The 19,434-nt window shown below is 29.7% G+C and overlaps 1 protein-coding gene across 6 annotated transcripts in view; it reads left to right on the forward strand.

Annotated features, from left to right (window-relative positions):
- Nucleotides 1–19,434, forward strand: part of LOC106463357 — a 122,042-nt gene that overhangs the window by 71,346 nt on the left and 31,262 nt on the right. For 4 of the 6 annotated variants that reach the window (XM_022390833.1, XM_022390832.1, XM_022390835.1 and 1 more), the window contains exons 7-8: nucleotides 13,357–13,499; nucleotides 17,436–17,441. In XM_022390833.1, coding sequence (XP_022246541.1) covers nucleotides 13,357–13,499; nucleotides 17,436–17,441 — 149 coding nt within the window. The remainder of the gene's footprint in view (nucleotides 1–13,356; nucleotides 13,500–17,435; nucleotides 17,442–19,434) is intronic. The other 2 variants (XM_022390838.1, XM_022390837.1) reach the window with 2 other exon arrangements.

Consider the following 19,434-nt stretch of genomic DNA (forward strand, 5'->3'; position numbering starts at 1 on the left):
TTATAAATATATCAATTTATTTGAATATGACTGAAAAATTTCATTTATTCTGAAAAGGTGGTGTCTATTTACTTGTGACCACGCTGTGTATATATATATATATATATATAAAGGGTAGATTACAACTTTCTATACTATGCATAATCTAAATCAACATATCTGTGAATCATAAATATATTTTGCATCAAGTTTAGATATCTTACTATTAAAGGTAAACATTTGTTAAGCAAAAATAACAAACAAGTGAGAGTTGCTTCACTTAATTTCTTGTCTGTTGATTTTATGAAAGTGTTTTTTTTGTTTTTTTTTTACAGATGACACTATGTTATTGTTGTGTTATCTTGATTTCGTATGTCAGAGAAGTTGGTGTTGTCTTTAAAAAAAGAGCACAGTATGCTTTAAATGATTTCCAAGAAAGCACATGGAAATCAAATTACGTTTTTTTACATTAAAAAACTCTTCTTACATATTAATGTTGCTACATCTGTGTTAAAATGCTTATTGTTATATGTTTGCATGATAAGTAAAATATAGTTTTTAGCCAAATATTTCACAGGAATGTTTTTAAAATTATTTTTGCCATATTTAGTTGTTAAGTTCTCTAATTAAGAATTAAAACTAAGTTTTGTGAAAAATTCAGAAGCTAATTTTTTGACATTCCCTTTATTTTAATTTTAGATATTTCCATTTGTGGATTCTTTGCCTTATTGTGATAAAACCATGTATTTATATGAACAGCTGATGTGAGGCTTATTATTGTTTTTTATGACCATAAATCTCTAACTGTATAAGAATTAGAGCTGTTTTTATGGAATAGTTAGTACTTTTCTGAACAGTTGATTTGAAGGTTATGTATATTTTACATGTTATTAACCCTCTAACTGCATAACAATTACAGCTCTTTTTAAACATATTTAATATTTATATGAACAGCTGATGTGAGGGTTATTTTTGTTGCTTTGGTTTGTATTATAAACTCTTAACCTATATAACAATTACAGCTAATTGTACAAGGTATTTATCTATACATGTTTACAAAATGACTGCCACTGAATTAAGATAAAAGTAATTTTTGGTTATCAAGATGTCGTGCTAAATATGTTATCCAGTGAAAGTTTGCATTATATAGTGTTTAATAGTTGATGAAAGTTATAAGGATTTGAGAACATCTGAATATCAACAAATTATAACATTCAATCAAATTACAGTAAATGGTTTAATTTTAGAAATAATGACTCAGGTATATGCATGAGCTTCATGTATTTTATATGCTTAATTTTTCTTTTTAATTCACTGGTGTTTTCTGTTCTGGTTAATGTGCTGTTTGATTTACTATAAAATATTTTGGTTCATAACTTATGTATGTCTGTTTGTAGTGCAGTTTCAAGCAAGATGAAACAACCTTGAAGTGATAAGATATTTTTTCTTTGCATACTGTCTACTCTCATAAGTTAAATATATATTTAATTGCACCATAATGTTAAGATAATATATTAAGTTAAAAGCAAAGCACTTAATTTTGATTATTTTCCCTAGCAATAGCAGAAAGTCCATGTAGGTGTGCAGAGCTTTGACATCAGTTTCTGATATTGCCTGGAAACTATTTTTGATAATTATTTATCTTACAGAGTCATTGAACTTTACGTTTGTTTAATATTAGATAATAGTTTCTACACTGGCTAATAAATGTTAAATGAGTGTGGCTAATATTTACAACAGTTACAGTATATGCATTAAATTTTAAATTTTTGTAAAAATAATGAGTCTTCAGTCTTTGTTTTGTTTTGTAGTGTTGGATTCATGGCATTCAAATTTAATATAGATTTTTTGTCTATATTCCTGAGAAAAACGTTTTGTAAAGTTTTTGATTTTACATACATACTACTACATGCAGTTATGTTCCATTTATATTAACTTTATGAGGAGAAACTTGCTTCCTGTGTTTATTTGGAATCTTTCCATAGTTTAAAATTCTCGGTAGAACATCCACGATTGACCCCCACCCCCAAATTATATCTTCTATTTTTTTTATTTTTTGTGAATATTCTGTTTTATGAAGCTAAAGTGTAATACAAAGGTAATTGTGTGTAAGGTATGGACCTGGTTACCTTCTGTTATCTTTGCTGTTAACTGCTTGCATATCAATTCTTTTCTCTCTTTCCTTATGGCTTGCATCTGATGCTGTTGGCCATTATGGTGTACTTCTGGTATCAATGGCGGTGAGTGATATCAAATAGAGTAATTTTATCATTCGCAGAAAAGCATGCATAATTTACAGTGCATGACCCATGGATTGAGTTCTAGACCCAATGTGCATGAACAGTTTAACTGATTACCATGTGTTATCATCTGTGAATTAAATGCCATAGAGTAACTTCAGTATGTGTACAATTTCAGTTAGATTGGTTTATGTAGTTACTTGTAGAAAATTATTACATAGAATATTATTAAATTAGATTTTTTTGCTAAATTAATCACTACATTTGGTAAGTTAGACTAAATATACAGCTTATTTCAACTGTTATTATTTTACTAACAAACAGGTCAGAGTAATGTGTTGTGTTTATCTTTGCACTGTTTTTGATTTGGTAAAATAAAATGAATAAAAAAATTAAAAGTTTTGAATCTTGGATTTCATAGACATTTTTTTAATACTTTTCCATTTTCAGACAGTTCCACTTTTCTTATTGCATGTATTTGTTAACTAGCATGCTCTGTTCAGCTAATATTTTGTACAGAATACGAGTTATAGCAATATTTTGTATTTAGATCACAAAATATATGATTTATAACGACTGTATGATAAAAAAAAAACTAAATCTTTACAGTTGAACACTATTGAAGTTTCAGAAATTTAGATAACAAGCTCCACATTTAATTAATGTTCACAGTTGTTTTGTGTTAATTATAAAGTCACGTAAAATATCTCATAAGTAATTGTGTATATTCTAATACCCTTAAGTTATAAGAGACAATTTCTAAGAGAAACTTTTCTTGTATTTGATTTTATAATTTATTTAAAAATCAAAATATTTTGATATTGAAATTAAGTTGCATATTATTTACTTGTTGATTTTTTATAATTATGACAAAAGCAAATTCTGTTGAAGGAAAAGTAATGACATTTTTTAATGTCCTAGGTTTATAAACTGTAATAATCACGTATAGATCTTTCTGATTTAATACTTATTTAATAATAGAACAGTTATATAGTTTTTGGAGATTACACTTGCTTATAAAGTTGTTTTTATATAGAATAATCTAACTTGTTTCTCAGTGTTGAGTGTGAAATATATAAATATTCTTGAAAAGATCACTTGAGAGAGGAGAATATATTATCCGGTACTAAATATTTATAGAAAACTACAAAAGCTGTAACGTAAAGGTCTGTCTTTCCTTGTGAAAGTTGTTTGAATATCTGTGAGTTGAGTGTCTTAAGCAACAAGCTAGTACTAGTTCAACTGCACAGTATGGCTCAGAGAAACATTAGTTACAAATATTTTTTTTTATTAGTTCCATTGGTGATTAGAGGAATAATTCTCTTATTGATACCAGATATTTTAATAAATATAGATTTATTAGGAATATGTATTTAAATTATGCATTTGTTCACCACAGTGTAGCTTAATCAGCACATTGTTTTTTACTGCTAAAGTCTGAAATACGAGTTTACATATTTCATTTATCTATATCTTTATTGTGTATAACTTTAAGGATGATTATTAAATTTTGAGGAAGGCATGTATCCTATCACCATTTACATGTGTAATGCTATACCTGTAAGAATGTTTGATATGTTTTGAAATTATTCACACCAAAGTACATGTAGTTGCCCTGTAACATAACATTACCCAAACTGTATCAACTTTCTATTGAATAGAACAAAATAATTTCAACTGTATGTACTTCATGGCTAGAGGAATGTTATACTCGGTTCAATTCTTGACACATAATGTCACAGAATCATGACTATATGTCATAACATGCTATACAGCCTTTGTTTTTGTGCCTGCATGTAAACAGTTATCATTAAAAATTTTTGTTAATGAGTAAACATAATTGTATAAATTGAAGGAAAAACCTTTCCTGCTATTACTTTAAACAATGGTCTTTTTATGTTATACTTATGTACATAAAATGCTCCATATTTCTGTAAATTCTATAAATATGTAAATATAATGAAATGAAAAACACTTGCATCTGAGGTACAATAATTACCTGTTTTCATTAGGCAGCAAATTTTAACCTTATAAAATAAAATAAATGTATAATATTATGAGATTTAGACTAAACATTTGTGGTTTTGTGTTATAATTTCTATTGATCTTAGTATGAAAAGAGCATAATTTATATTTATTTCCTAATTTTTTATGGTGGTTACGAGGTCATTGAAATTGACCAAACCCATACAGAGGTACAATAGTAAAAATAACATAAAACATGAAGTTTTTCTAAAGAAAACGTTTTATAATTATCTGGAGGTTTAAGGATGTTATAAAGATTTTGCATGTGAAATTTGACAATTTTCTGATGCATAAAAGTAATTTTAATCTTAAAATTAAAATTACTTTACATGTTCAATAGTTAGCATTTGAAAATAAAAAATGCATGAAAAAAACTACTTCAAAATCTTAAAACTTTAAAAAAAACATACAATATTTTGTCTATGAAAGTCTTGTAAGGTTTACTGATAATCTGCAAAATTTTGTGAAGATACATTTACTCTATTAAAAGTTATAGTATGAAAACTATAACAAGCACAAAATTGTTTTGAGGTCGATCCATGTGACCAAGCCTGTAGTGAGAGAGTTAACCACATTATTACAGAAATTAGTGCTCTATCATATATTTACACAATTGTTTGTTTGGGCCCCTGAGTCCTCCGTACAAGAACCAACAGGATGCTCCATATTGATATGGTTTAACATTATTTTTATACTACCCCTCTAACTAATCTCTGCAGAGCACAGCTTACATTTTACTTCTTGGTCTCCCTTCGTATATAAATTATGCCCAAACAGAGCTTTGCTTATTTTGAGCTCCCAAAGATAACTGTCTGATCAGTTTTATGGCAATTTGTTGTATCTCTCTCTGCAGTGGGAGATTTATGCTGAAAAATATCAAAAAATTAGTTCCAGCTATAAACAATTAAACAAATATTTTTGACATTAATTGTTATATTTGGAAAACCTGGATTATTGTTTGTTTGTTGTTATTTATTTAAATATAAATATATAAAATATTTATAACTATAATTTCATGTATTTACTGGTCTGTCGCATTCTTATATCTAATTTCATAATAATATCTATTTGTTAAATGTATAATTTGTTAGTAATATTAATAATTATAATGATAGAAAAGAACGTGTTCCAAATTGAGTGACAGGTGACATGTTTTAACAAATGCAAGGTTAAGGTTAAATATGAATTTAAACATTTATCACATGACAAAAATAGGAAGTAAATAATGACAGGACCTCTGCATAACCCATAATTTCTTAATATTTGACTAGCACATTTTTAATTTAGTAGATTAAGCAAAATGTGAAACATTTTACACTTGCTAATGTTTGAACTTTAAACTATTAATACTCCTAATACACACACATTAGTAAGTCAATGACTGGCACACTTAGTATTTGAAAAAACTTCAGTGTTCTGATGAGTATAGATGAATGTAAGTAAATGTTCACTGTAGTCTTCCAGTTGAAATTCAAAGTAATGTTACAAAACATATTAACTAGTTAGATGTTATACTACACAGGTTGTTTTCTGAAGAGCATTGAATGCTAAATGGTTTTCTTGTTGATAATGTTACCTGTTGTCTATGAACATGGTTGTATACTTCTAGTCAGTTAAAGAAAGTTGACTTTTAACACTTATTGAATCCATTGAAGTGGTTTTTATACAGAAATTGTGACCTTACTTGCACGATATTATTGGGTGTAGGTTGTAGGAGACTCTTTGCTGTTTGTTAAATAATTCAAGTAAGTTATGATAGAATGGAATTATATACTTCATTTCTGCTTTAAGCTTACATAACATATGTGATGTGCATTTATAAGCCATTACATTTTCCAGTTAGCTTGGAATTAAATTGCTTTGTAAACTTAATATCTTGTTTAATTTTGCATTTAAAGATGTATTATAATAAGACTGTGTTGGTTCATGTAGAATATTTTCAATTGTATATTTAAATAGAATCCGTGTAAAATACATTTTGCAATGTACATAACTGTAATGTTTTGTTTTTTCATCCACATGAATGTGGTACATTTGGTTATAAGACATGTAACTGTGTAATGACCATTGATTATATATAGAAATAACTACATTTTTTATTAAATTTAGTTTGTAGCATATGATGCTTATGTATACATATATTTTCTGTAAAAGGATATTTTTTTCAATCTGAAGATGATTATTGCACGTTGAACAGCTGTGTAAACTGGATTTGAGTAAATCTCTACTAAATAAAACACTTGAAAGATATTCAACCCAGATACACTGGGTAACTATATATTTAGGTGGTATAAATGCCCATAATTTTTTTGCTACATGTTGGTATGAAAATAAAAGTGCAAACATTCAAAATATTTAACTAAAATTCCACAAAAAATCATTTTTAGTTACTTGAACATACTTGTTATGCTGTTAATTCTGGTTTTATCAGTTTTGGACACATTAGACAAACAAAACATAAATATATGTTTCTTTGTAGTTTTTAGATATATATATTTATATTTCTTAAAAGTCAATTAAAGAAACTGTGTAAAAACAGAACTATCTCATTTGTTTCCACAAAGCAAAAGACAGAAATTGAAATTGGTTTAATGATCTTTGCAAATGAGAAATATACAAGTTAGTAAACAAAAAAGTTTATCTAAATTTATTCTAAATTGGAAAAGTTTATTTTTCAAAACCACCTCTTACCTAGCTACTCATTTATATCATTAGGTTCACTTCATATATACAACATTCTAAGTTTGTGTTCTGTTTTTTCTCTCCATTTTTACAATTAAAGATGTATTGCTCTTGTATTCTGGTTAAGAGCAGGTTTTCTTAATTTAATGGCAAGAGATTCTAACTTTCCAAGATAGAATCCCTGGATATGGAGAATGACATGGAAAGAATTTGAGGTTGGCAGACATCACATTTGTTTAGACAGTGATTGGTAATATTACAGTTTCTTTAGGTTTTAAATTGCAGTGTTTTTATTATTTGTCTGCAGAGTCTTTTTGTGGTTGCATCCTGATTTACCTTCTGGCTGACATGAAGTGTATGACCTGTTGAAATTTATTCATAATGAATATCATTCATGTGTAAACTGTAAAACTCTCTCTAACATTTTAGTTTGAAACAGCAATACAGTTAGTAGAAAATACTTGAAACTGGTATTGTTTGGCTGTAGAATTTATATTTTAAATGTTTCTTCAATTAACATATTTTTTTAATTTTCAGAAACCTTTAGAACCTATAAAACCTTTAATTTCTTTCTCATTATTTAATTTATTTAATTTTTTCTCAAAGTTAGCCAAAAAACCCTTAAAAACCTATAAATTTGAAAGTGAAGCTATATTTTTGTTCAAAAAACTGCCACAATCATCCAATACAGATATGTAGAAGTATATACATTTTATATTATTTTTACTTTGAGAGAATAACTTGGACTTTATTATTAGTTTTATCAGAATTTGCAAGGAAAAATCCTTTTCATCACATACAGAGTAATAGATTTTTTCATGGAAATTTAACTTATGGGTATATAAATTCACATTGTTATTATTAGCCAAATATAAATTCTTTATATCGTTAACTTTTTATATTTGTTTATGAAACCGTAATTGGTTTCATGTTTTTAGAAAAATTTATTTTTATAGTTCTCCACTGGGAGGCCTGATTTTTAAGCCTGTAGAATATCTTCATAGTTGGTGGAGTTTACATGTAGTACAATGTACAAGTGCTGTTTTTTTGTTGTTTTTTTTTAGGATGATGGGAAACTTATATTGCAACCTCCAAAAAGCTGTGATACTTAAGTGGCTTTTGTATGCAAAGAATGCTATGAAGGTTTTTTGTTGTTGTTGTTTAAACTTTAGATATACATACAGTGATAGAATAGTGTATTGGATGAGGGGTGGACTGTTTTGCTCCAAGAAAGTAAATAAATAAATAGTAGAAAAACAATTTTAATTAAAACTGATCTGGAAAATATTTTTAAGAAATGGTTATTTTTTATTGAATTTTGATAGCACTTATGGTAAGGTTGTGGCAAATGCATAACAGTCACTGTCTTGGATATTAATCTATACAATCACCTAAGTCTAATCATTTTATATCCTACATTTCTGCTACTGACTTCAGGAAACTTGTATAAATGACTGTATATGGTGTAGGAGCTGGGATTCAATCCTGGATTCTTAAGCTAGAAAGGCAGGTGTATTATCTTCTCATGTGGGCTCTCTCTCTCGGGATTAGAATCAACTATTTGAATGGTTTTAGAAGGGGTATCTGGGTTTTGCTAACTTCTATGCTACAACTGAATGTGTTATCAGTTGATGGACTTACAAGGCTTCTTTATCTTTGTGTGGTTCATAACCTATAATTTTACCATAATTCAGCTTTACTGTATGGTCTACTGCAGATAGATCTGTATTACAATTTTGATTTGTTTTTCTAGTGTATTGGAGTTCACATCCATGAGGAATGCTGAAAATTATACACTTGTTCTCCACTAAGCTCTTTGGTGGTTTGGTGTAGACTAACTATGATCACATTGTGTTATAGCCTATAAAGACTGTTATAACTTTAAACTGTTTTCATAGAGGCCATTGACATACAGGAATATGGCTGTGTGTCTGTACTTTTCTTTGTGATCATTTTCCTTATTTTGTTTATCTATCAAGTTGTATCCATGGTCAATGAGAATCGAAATGGTGTTTTCTTATATTCTTCTTAGCATCTTCTGTGTTTCAAATTTTGCTCATTATGAAAACTAGGCAGTCTATGATTTCCATTTTTACATTTCTAAGGTTCTTTGGTGTATAATTGAGGTACTTACCCCTACCATGGGTTTCCTTTTAACTTCTGTGGTGTATGAGTTTGTGTCTTGGTGACTATGACATCTAGTAATGGGAGCTGGTTATCTTTTTTTCTGTAACTATTGCTGGATATTGTCTGTTCAGGAATTCTGGACTGTTGTCTTTAGTGTTTGGCCATATTATGAGAGTGTCATCAACATATCTGAGTTAAATCATGGGTCTTATAAAAGCTGTTTTAATGACATCTTCAAAGTATAACTGTAAAAGTTACTGAGTACTACGTATTAAGTATACCCTGAATATATACACATTTTGTTCTCAATGAATAAAAAACATTTATGATTGCTACATTTACACAAGTATTTGCTATTATTATTGCTTTTGACATAACAATATTACAACACTCATTAATTTCTGTATCAACTTTTATTTTTGTGAATTTATATGAATGATTTGTCTTAACTATACTGTACAGAAGTTACATACATTATAGTAAAATGAGTTAGGAACCCCACAATGTCATTATGATCCATGTATCCTACCCAGTCATGCAATATCTGATGGCTATGCATCTTAACAATAGCCTTACAGTGTAGTTTCACTGCAGAAAGCTCTGTTGTAAAAATGATGGGGCCAAAGTACACCACTCCCTGCTTTCTTTTCGTAATCCAGTTAGTGTATGAGGATGGTAGTTTCTCAGCACCTGTTTCAACAATTCGACTACACAGAAATCCATAGATGCTGCACCCAGTAACTTGACTAGTATGTCTTCTTATGGAATAGCATGAATACCTGTTTTACTTTCCAGCTGCTAGAGGTATGTAATACTTAAGTGCTTGTGCACATGGGACTTTTTTTCACTTTTTCAAATCCTTCTTCATTATGTTGCATATTGTTTCGTGGGGCACATGGATGGCTTTTTCTATTGACCTTTATGCTTTTGCATTGTGGGCCGGGATGGCCAGGTGGTTAGGGTGTTCGACTCGCAATCTGTGGGTCGTGGATTCGAATCTCCGTCACACCAAACATGCTCGCCCTTTCAGTCGTGGGGGCATTATAATGTGACGGTCAATCCCACTATTCATTGGTAAAAGAGTTGACGGTGGGTGGTGATGACTAGCTGTCTTCCCTCTAGTCTTACACTGCTAAATTAGGGACAGCTAGCATAGATAGCCCTCGTGTAGCTTTGCATGAAATTCATAACAAACAAGCTTTTGCATTATCACCTGTTAAAAGACACTAAACTTTACTTACCATGTTTTGGATATGACTTGTTGAGGGTTCCTCTTTCTGGATAGTCCTGGAGCCCCAATTTGATCCATATTCCTTTTTTTTACAATGTCATTAGGTGCAAGGGATATCCACATCTTGGAAATCCCCTATCTAAACACATTTTCATGAATATTTAGTGTTAATATGAGTTGTTAGAAACCTTTTCCAAAAGCAATCAATTTTTGATGGCATTACACTACTTACAAAATGACAAACAATGTCAATATGTAGGTATGAAAAATTATGTTCCACTAAGACTTTATATTGGCTGTGATTGTCGTGTGACTTGCTGATTTACACAAAATTGTTTTAATATAATGTACTCAATATTCTGTATTACATATTACTAACTTGAATACATTTTTTAAATACTACTACAGAGGCTATATGTCATAGTAAAAATGTGAATTATTAGCTAGAGAATCATGAGTCCCTCGGACAACTATGTTTTGTGTATAAAAATTCTTCTTTACTGTTAATGTTCAACATACAAGCATTATTTTAAGAACTAGTCTATCTAGTTGAACTGGCTAAACAAAGTAAATCACAATGAGAATGAACTGTACTTTGGCAATTACTGGATTTTTTTATCTGGATAAAAATACCATCTCAAATTTCCAAAACCAAATTTCTTGCCATAGGTCTGAAAAATATTTTTTGTTTTTCAAAAATGAAAACAATTATCATGAATATTAATTACTATACAAATTTCATATCAGGATCTTTTATTCCAAGCATTTAGATTTTTATGAATTAAAAGATAACCTACCTTATATTTTTTAAGTTTTCTTAAATTGTTTAATGTCAGTTGTTTTTACAGTTCAAGTTAGTGACCAAGTAGTGTTACAACTTTCTGTCAGTAGTATATGTAGTGTTCCTTACTTATATTACAAGAGAATACTGAATAAGCTCTGGATGTTATTAATTGTAAAACTCATTAAATTCATCAACTATTCTATCCCTTAAGGTTAAAGTGTAATTTTCAGAAATAGTTTTTAGGAGCAAGAAATATATATACATGTAGTAACATCTTGTATATGCTGAATTCATTTGGAATCCACGTCATTTGAACTATATTGATAAAGTGAAATATATTCAAAAGAAAATTTTAAGATATCTTTTTTTTTTTTAATGCATAATATAAGTATTCAAGTGTATTAAGGTCTTCATCATATTTAATCAAAGGACTTTATAGTTTTAAGTGTATTAAGTTCTTCATCATACCCAAGTAATTTTTCTTATTTCAGTATCTTTTAATTTCCTTTTCTTAAGATGGTTTTTTCTCGTATTGGCATAGGTCATTAAAGGCCAATAATCTCATGGGTTTGTTGTGGGATGCATCTGGATTATGTTTGAGTAATGTTCAATTCTTCACTATCTTTGTTATAGTTGGGCAGTCCAAAGCACACTTGTGTTTTTAATGGCTGCTCCTGTCTCGCATCATTTTCCCTAATTCTAGCTACTTGGGCTGTATAGCTTTCAGATCTGTTGTTCTTTCTTACTGCTAGACTTGTCTCCTATTTCAGTGTTGGGATTATAGCTACATGTTTGCTCAGATGCCGTTTATTGTATCTGTGGTATTAAAACCTAATTAAATATATCTGAATAAAAACACTTTTTTTCATTTCCTCTCATTCACAGTTGTCCACTGAGAAATCAGTTTAGGGAAGGAAATCTTATAAAATCATTCAGTAATGAGAGTGTCTCAACTTTTCAAATATGATGATGGAGGAGAGGTTTAATACAACAGTTCTTGAAAGTTTAGTATCTGTTAAGAAATACCACTACATCTCAGCTGTAAGAAATGTCAGTTTTTAAAACCTGCTTCTGTGCCATTTTTGTCTATAAGTTTTATTACTTTTTATGTATAGTATGAGGTAATTACACACACTAGCAGTAATATACCATCAATCATGAACTTTGTAGAAATAGAAGAATGTTTTAAAACTACTTTCATCTATGTTAATGTAAGGCTAGACTGTATTCATTCAAATCTATTAACAGGCTTTAATTGAATTAGTTACAATATATATAGTTTGTGCATAATGCGAGAACTTTTCATATGTTGCTATATTTGTTCTAAAAGTAACTTCTGCTGATCAGATTTCTGTGTTTGGGAGACCAATGAACACAGTGTTGCAAAACTGTGTAGGTCAGTTTGACCAAGCCTAAAACATTGTTATATGGTCATAAGGTGTTCTTATGATTATATCATGGTCACACTACATGGCATCTATGGGTATAAAAGTCATCATCCAAAATCATATTCAAGCAGTTTTGAACAGGTCAACACTGTACTTTATCTTCTGTATTATGTTCTACACACTTAGTTTCACAACAGTGTGCTCGTTGATTTTATGAACACAGCTACCTATCTTTTGAAACACCCATTAGATGAATGTGTGTACCACTGTTTAAAAGTTATTAGTGTTATCTTTCAAATGCCCATGAATCTTGATACAGTATTGACCATCTAATCCCAACCTATGCATGTTTTTACTTATTTTTTTTATTCCTGGTAAGAAAATTGTTTTGATACTAAAATAAAGAAACTTTAAGCATGCCATATAAAACTAATAGATTTTAATATGATGTCTCTAACAAGTACTATTTTTATGAAAAACTTTTTGTGAGGGCAGATAAGAAATATTTAGTCAGAATTTGGCATTTTGTATGAGTATTACATATATGATGCAAATACTAAAATGTATTAAAACTATATATCATATAATTGAGACCCTAGAGATGAAGAAGAGTATTTATTCACCAGTTTTCATTCTTATTGGTCTAATTTGAATGTTTTTTTTATATTTGAGAACATACAGATGGGTACTTTTTATTCACTGGTTTTAATGCTTATTGATCTAGTTTTTAATCCATGAACCTAATGTATATTGTATAATTCAGAACTTAGAGATAGGAAATAATATTTATTCACCTGTTTTAATTCTAATGGGTCCAGTTCTTATCCAAGGACCTAATTTATTATATAATTGAGAGCATAGAAATAAGAAAGAGTATTTATTCACCTGTTTTCATTCTAGTTCTCATCCATGAACCTGCAGTCCTCATTGAAGGGGTTTTGTTCCGGGCTCGCTATTTAGGCTCTACTCAGCTAGTCTGTGAAGGCCAACCCACTAAAGCTACACGTATGATGCAGGCTGAGGAAGCTGTGTCAAGAATCAAAGTAATTAATACAGATTTTGAACTGTTTACTTTATGCAAAATTTTCATAATTAATCTTGAACACTTGCACATATATTTAATACTTCCTCAATACTCTGTATATATATATTTTTTTTCTAGGTTATGTGAACTTCAAACCTATATCTATACAAATTTTCCACGGGTGTTAGTTAAACGCATAGCCTAAGTACCAGCTTATGTATTTTCTCAGTAACAAATTTCTTCATGCAAAATCTTTAAAATGTATGTAAATACTGTACATATATTTCATTTCTATTGTTCTAGCTATTTCTCTTGCTTATACTACAGATTCCGTTTACTATTGTTCTAGCTATTTCTCTTGCTTATACTACAGATTCCATTTACTATTGTTCTAGCTATTTCTCTTCCTTATATTATATATTCCATTCACTATTGTTCTGACTATTTCTCTTCCTTATACTACAGATTCCATTTACTATTGTTCTGGCTATTTCTCTTCCTTATACTACAGATTCCATTTACTATTGTTCTAGCTATTTCTCTTCCTTATACTACAGATTCCATTTACTATTGTTCTAGCTATTTCTCTTCCTTATACTACAGATTCCATTTACTATTGTTCTAGCTATTTCTCTTGCTTATACCATATATTCCATTTACTATTGTTCTTGCTATTTCTCTTGCTCATACCATATATTCCATCTACTATTGTTCTTGCTATTTCTCTTGCTTATACTATATATTCCATTTACTATTGTTCTAGCTATTTCTTTTCCTTATACCATATATTCCATTTACTATTGTTCTAGCTATTTCTCTTGCTTATACTACAGATTCCATTTACTATTATTCTAGCTATTTCTCTTGCTTATCCTACAGATTCCATTTACTATTGTTCTAGCTATTTATCTTCCTTATACTTGAGTTGAAATATATTATCCTTCATTCTTTTTTCTTCCCTTCATGACATGTGCATCATTCACAACCTCATCTTTTTCTATAGATTCTGTGTCTACTACTTTTTACAGTCTTTACATAACTCATATTTCTGTGATGTGATACTGCATGTGTCTGAGTTTTAACTTGTCCAACACCTTTCATCTTTGTTACTATTTGTTAATATTGTCGATACTATTATTCTACCTTTGTTTGCTTGAGCAAGGGTTTATCTCCTGCTGTATGTTGTTTTCCATCTTTAAATATTACATCACTTCTGCAGGAATTTTTCTCTAATAGTTTGAGGACTCTCAAGATCTTGCTACTAGATCTGGGCAATTATTTTAATTTGCTAATTGATTTTTACATCATTGAAGCAAAACAAAGACAACACTTAATGTCAAAAATCAGGTTTTGATATGCGTGGTGGACATTATGTAGCTTTGTGCTTAGCAGCAAACAAACAATTCTCCATGTGGAAGCATATGCCTGCTTTAGTTCAAAACTACAAATGAGTTTGTCTATCACAGAATTAAGAATTAACATTTCCTCTTTTCATAAGTTTGTCTACTAGGGATCTTTTTCTTCTGCCCAGCTTCTTGCAAAATTTAAGTGTCATCAGTATAACCTGAATTTTTTGAGCTTTTATCTAACTTGCATCTTCTGAACACATTTATTTTTTTCATGTTGTCTTTCAGCATATGGGCCAAAGAGTCTAGACTGTGGAGAATTTCTTTCACTTAAGTCTTTCTTCAGTATTATTTTTTATTTTCCATATTGTTTCTTTTTAGCAACAATCTTCTGGTGCACTTTTTTCTCAACATTTCTTTGATTATCCTCCTGCGTTTGTTTTGCAGAGTTACAGTTTGATCTATAAAAAATAATTTGAAATAACACTAATGGTTTAACAACCATAAAGCAGCATGTGTGGTTCACTGACATAGAACAGTTTGTAATTCGACATAGTATTTCGTATATTGTTGTGTATAGAGTACTATGTTGTCATCAAATACATTACCTATAGTATAACTTTTTTTTTTCTCTTTTGATAGCTTTATGACTCTCATGCTTTTTACATGATTCAAATCTCTCATTTGGTCTATTCAGATGGACCAAGCTCGCTTTTATGTTTGCATGCTCAGAAATAGGGTTAGATTAATAACTGGTGCTTTAGCAGAAGTACCATATAATATCTTAGCATTGGCTCCACATATTTTCAGACCTATAGGAGGAAGATTTGATCAGTGCATTATTAGTTGTTTTTCTTTTACTTTGAATCCTTATGAATTGTGACATTTACTGGTTAATTCAGGATCCACTTCACTTTGCTCAGTCTTATCAATTTCTATTTCTTCTTCATCAAGTGATATAGGCATTTTTAATCAGTAAATTATTTCTCTATCTTTAATGCAAACAAGCAAATATTTTGTGTTTTTATTCAAGGTTTTATTCTCAGTTGATCCTGGTACTCTGAACAAACTGTACTTATCTCGTGTCTTTCATTAGTTTTTTTCACTTTTTTAAATAAAAAATTCTCCTTTTATTGCATTCCTTCCAGTTTGATCATTTATGACAAATACAAGTGATGTTGACACCTATGTTCTTGTTTCTGTTTACTCTTTATATCACTGCTTCCTACATTCTGTTCACATGAGTTAAGGTTCTTAGTCTACTGCATTTTTTGAAAAACATTTCAGGTTTTGTCATGTTAACCATAATTACCAAACTGTAGTTACCTTGTTTTTTCAGATCATTGTATTTTTATTTCATTTCATGAGCAGTTGGCTACTCCTGACTGTTTTTTAATAGTAATCTTTGCTGTTTATTCAGTAAATGTTAGCTCTAATCATGGAGATGAGTTATATTTTAAGCCTAATCTTCATTCCGTGCAGTTTTTCATTCACCTCAGAGTATTATTTGATTCCTTTATTTAGTTTGTTGCAGATTCCCCCAAATAAATTGGTTTATTTTGAATCATTTCTGTGAAAATTTCTTCAAAATCCATCCTTATATGTTTATTGAATTTTAAATTATTTCTTTCATTTGACATTTATGTAGAGCTCTTGAGTATATGTCTGCTCAAAACATTTCCAATTTATTGGTTATACACACATAACACTGCTCTTTGTGTTTCTCCTATATCTTTCAGTGGGGGCTTTTGTATGATCAGAAAGTTTAAAATGTGTAATATTCTGCACTAATGCTTGCTAATGAAAAATTTAGCTCTAAATGCCTGCCATGGGTGGTTTGAAACTTGTTGGAACTGTTGTTGTGATTCATTATTATAATATCACTAAAGTGACTTATTTTAATATACAACAGGCACCATTGATAAAAACTGTGACATTTATTTGAACTAGAGATCATTTTATATGCTGAAGAACTTGTCATGTCCTGGAGTTTGTCTCCTTGCCAGCTAACTTTCTTGACAAGGCCAGATTTTTCCTAGCACACAGTCTGTATTGCGGCTATGTTTGGTTATTCTGTTTAAAATAATTTTGTAGCATAACATTTCTTGATTGTTACACTTGTATAATATATAGATATAGGGTTGCAAATTTAGAAACATCCACATTGTATCTTTCTACCATTTAAGAAAGTTTATCAACTTATAGTCATTAGTCATTGTGCACTAACTAACACCAAACTTCTTGCTTGTGTACATTTATTCACTATAAGACAAGCAATATTATTTACAAAGACTTACTTAAGAACATGTTACAAAATGCTGCATCTAGTCTATATGCTATATTGCTGCATTTTCAAATTTCTTATTTTTCACCAACACATGAAAGCATGAAGACTAGTGGCTAACCACTTTGTTTCAGAATATTTCAGGATTATTATTTTTTAATGTACTGAAAGATTAAGTTAACAGTACACATGTTCACACTGAAGCTCAAGCACTATCTGCTGTTCATTACTATCTCACAAAAAACTTATTTATGATTCTATTTAATTCTCTGGACTAATGTAGTCTTTTTATTCCTATACTGCTGACATGGCTCTGTTTTTCTAGTCCCTGGTAAGTGTAAATTTATTATAGATAATAATTATATACAAGTAACTACAAAAATGAAGTCTAATTTAATAGTTAAAGGTTTCTTGCATGTTTCAGAATGGCTTTTAGTTTAAAAGTAGAAATAAGGAATAATTAGAGAAAATTGGCTCAATATGTTACCCTTTAATAAGAATTTAAAAAAATTATTTCATGTTTAGTATTATTATTGTTGTTTTATGTGTTAAGAAACAATACATCTCATTCAGGTGTTGGAGTTTACATATAGCATTCAATAACCTTTTTCTCTTGCATAGCTGAAAATATTTATATTTTACAGTTCCACATAATTACATTTTTGTCTATCAAAATCAAGTGTGCCAACTTACATTCATTACAAGCTAGAGTTCTTCTTTCAAAATTCGATTTTTTTTAGGACAGTCTCTGACTACATTTGTATATAGTAGGCTTTTACTTGGCTCTTTTAGGAATAATAGTTAACTTGCAGAATTTTTGAAGAAATAAAACCTGATGATAAATTGCAGACATTTCTAAATTTTTGATGATAAACATTTTGCATTATATCAGGACTTCTCTTAGGGCTCATTTGGATCCAAATTATGGAGCCTTAATAGTGATTAAAATTTTTCAAAGTGTAATATTCTACTATATAAGCTTTATAGTTTTAGAAATATAATAGGAAAGGACTGAGTATTATTCCTTCATCACAAATCTTGAGAAACAGAATTATCCGTATAATAAAGTTAAACAACAGTGTACAGAGTAATAAGCATCTGTGGCTTTTCCAAATGATTGGAATTGCTTGCAGGTGAATAAATCATACAAAAAAAGGATAAAACATGGGGCTGTATAATGAGATAATTAATATAACCAAGATAGATTCTCAGTTTTAATAGCTAGTGTTGGCTTCATGTATTCCAACATTGAATAACAGGTTACATACAACTGGTGCATTACTTGTAATATCATAAACAGTAGTAGTAGCTTTTATTGTAAATTCACTCAGTATGTAGGCTTAACATTAATTGCACAGTATGCATGTAATCTAGTAACCTATTTACTTCAAGAGCCTTCCAAATAATTAGTTCTAAATGTTGTTTTTAGAAGAATTGTTTGTTTGACAGCCTTCAAACCTCATGCCAATTTTCACCTTTGACTTGCCCATGGCTCACTCACATGCCTGTTTGCCCCTCAGTGGCATAGCGGTATGTCTGCAGACTTGTAATACTAGAAACCAGGTATCAATACCCATGTAACTTTGTGCTTAATTACAAACAAATGAACACATGCCTGTTTCATTGGCAGAATTATTTCAGTGAGAAGTAGGTACTTAACACATGTGACCTAGGCAGGCAAAGCTCGTAATTGTTATAAATGTGCATGAGTAACAGATAGAGGCAATTGTTTTTCTAAAATTTAAAAATTATCATCTTGAATGAATTATTCAGCCATCTTGGATGATAGAACAAACAAAGTCAGGTCTATTTTGATTAATGTGGTATCATCTTCATAATAAGAAAATGTCATTTAAACAGTAATTGTATTGAGTATTAAACAAAGACTGCATCAGTTACTACGTAAGTTACCAGTAGTAGTGATTACTAAACAAAGACTACATCAGTTACTACTTGAGTTACCAGTAGTAGTGGTTATTAAACAAAGACTACATCAGTTACTACTTGAGTTATCAGTAGTAGTGGTTATTAAACAAAGACTACATCAGTTACTACTTGAGTTACCAGTAGTAGTGATTATAAAACACAGACTACATCAGTTACTACTTGAGTTATCAGTAGTAGTGGTTATTAAACAAAGACTACATCAGTTACTACTTGAGTTACCAGTAGTAGTGATTATTAAACAAAGACTACATCAGTTACTACTTGAGTTAACAGCAGTAGTGATTACTAAACAGAGACTACATCAGTTACTACTTGAGTTACCAGCATTAGTGATTATTAAACAAAGACTACATCAGTTACTACTTGAGTTACCAGTT

This window comes from Limulus polyphemus, unplaced genomic scaffold, assembly GCF_000517525.1.
Source record: "Limulus polyphemus unplaced genomic scaffold, Limulus_polyphemus-2.1.2 Scaffold1384, whole genome shotgun sequence".
NCBI lineage: Eukaryota > Metazoa > Arthropoda > Merostomata > Xiphosura > Limulidae > Limulus > Limulus polyphemus.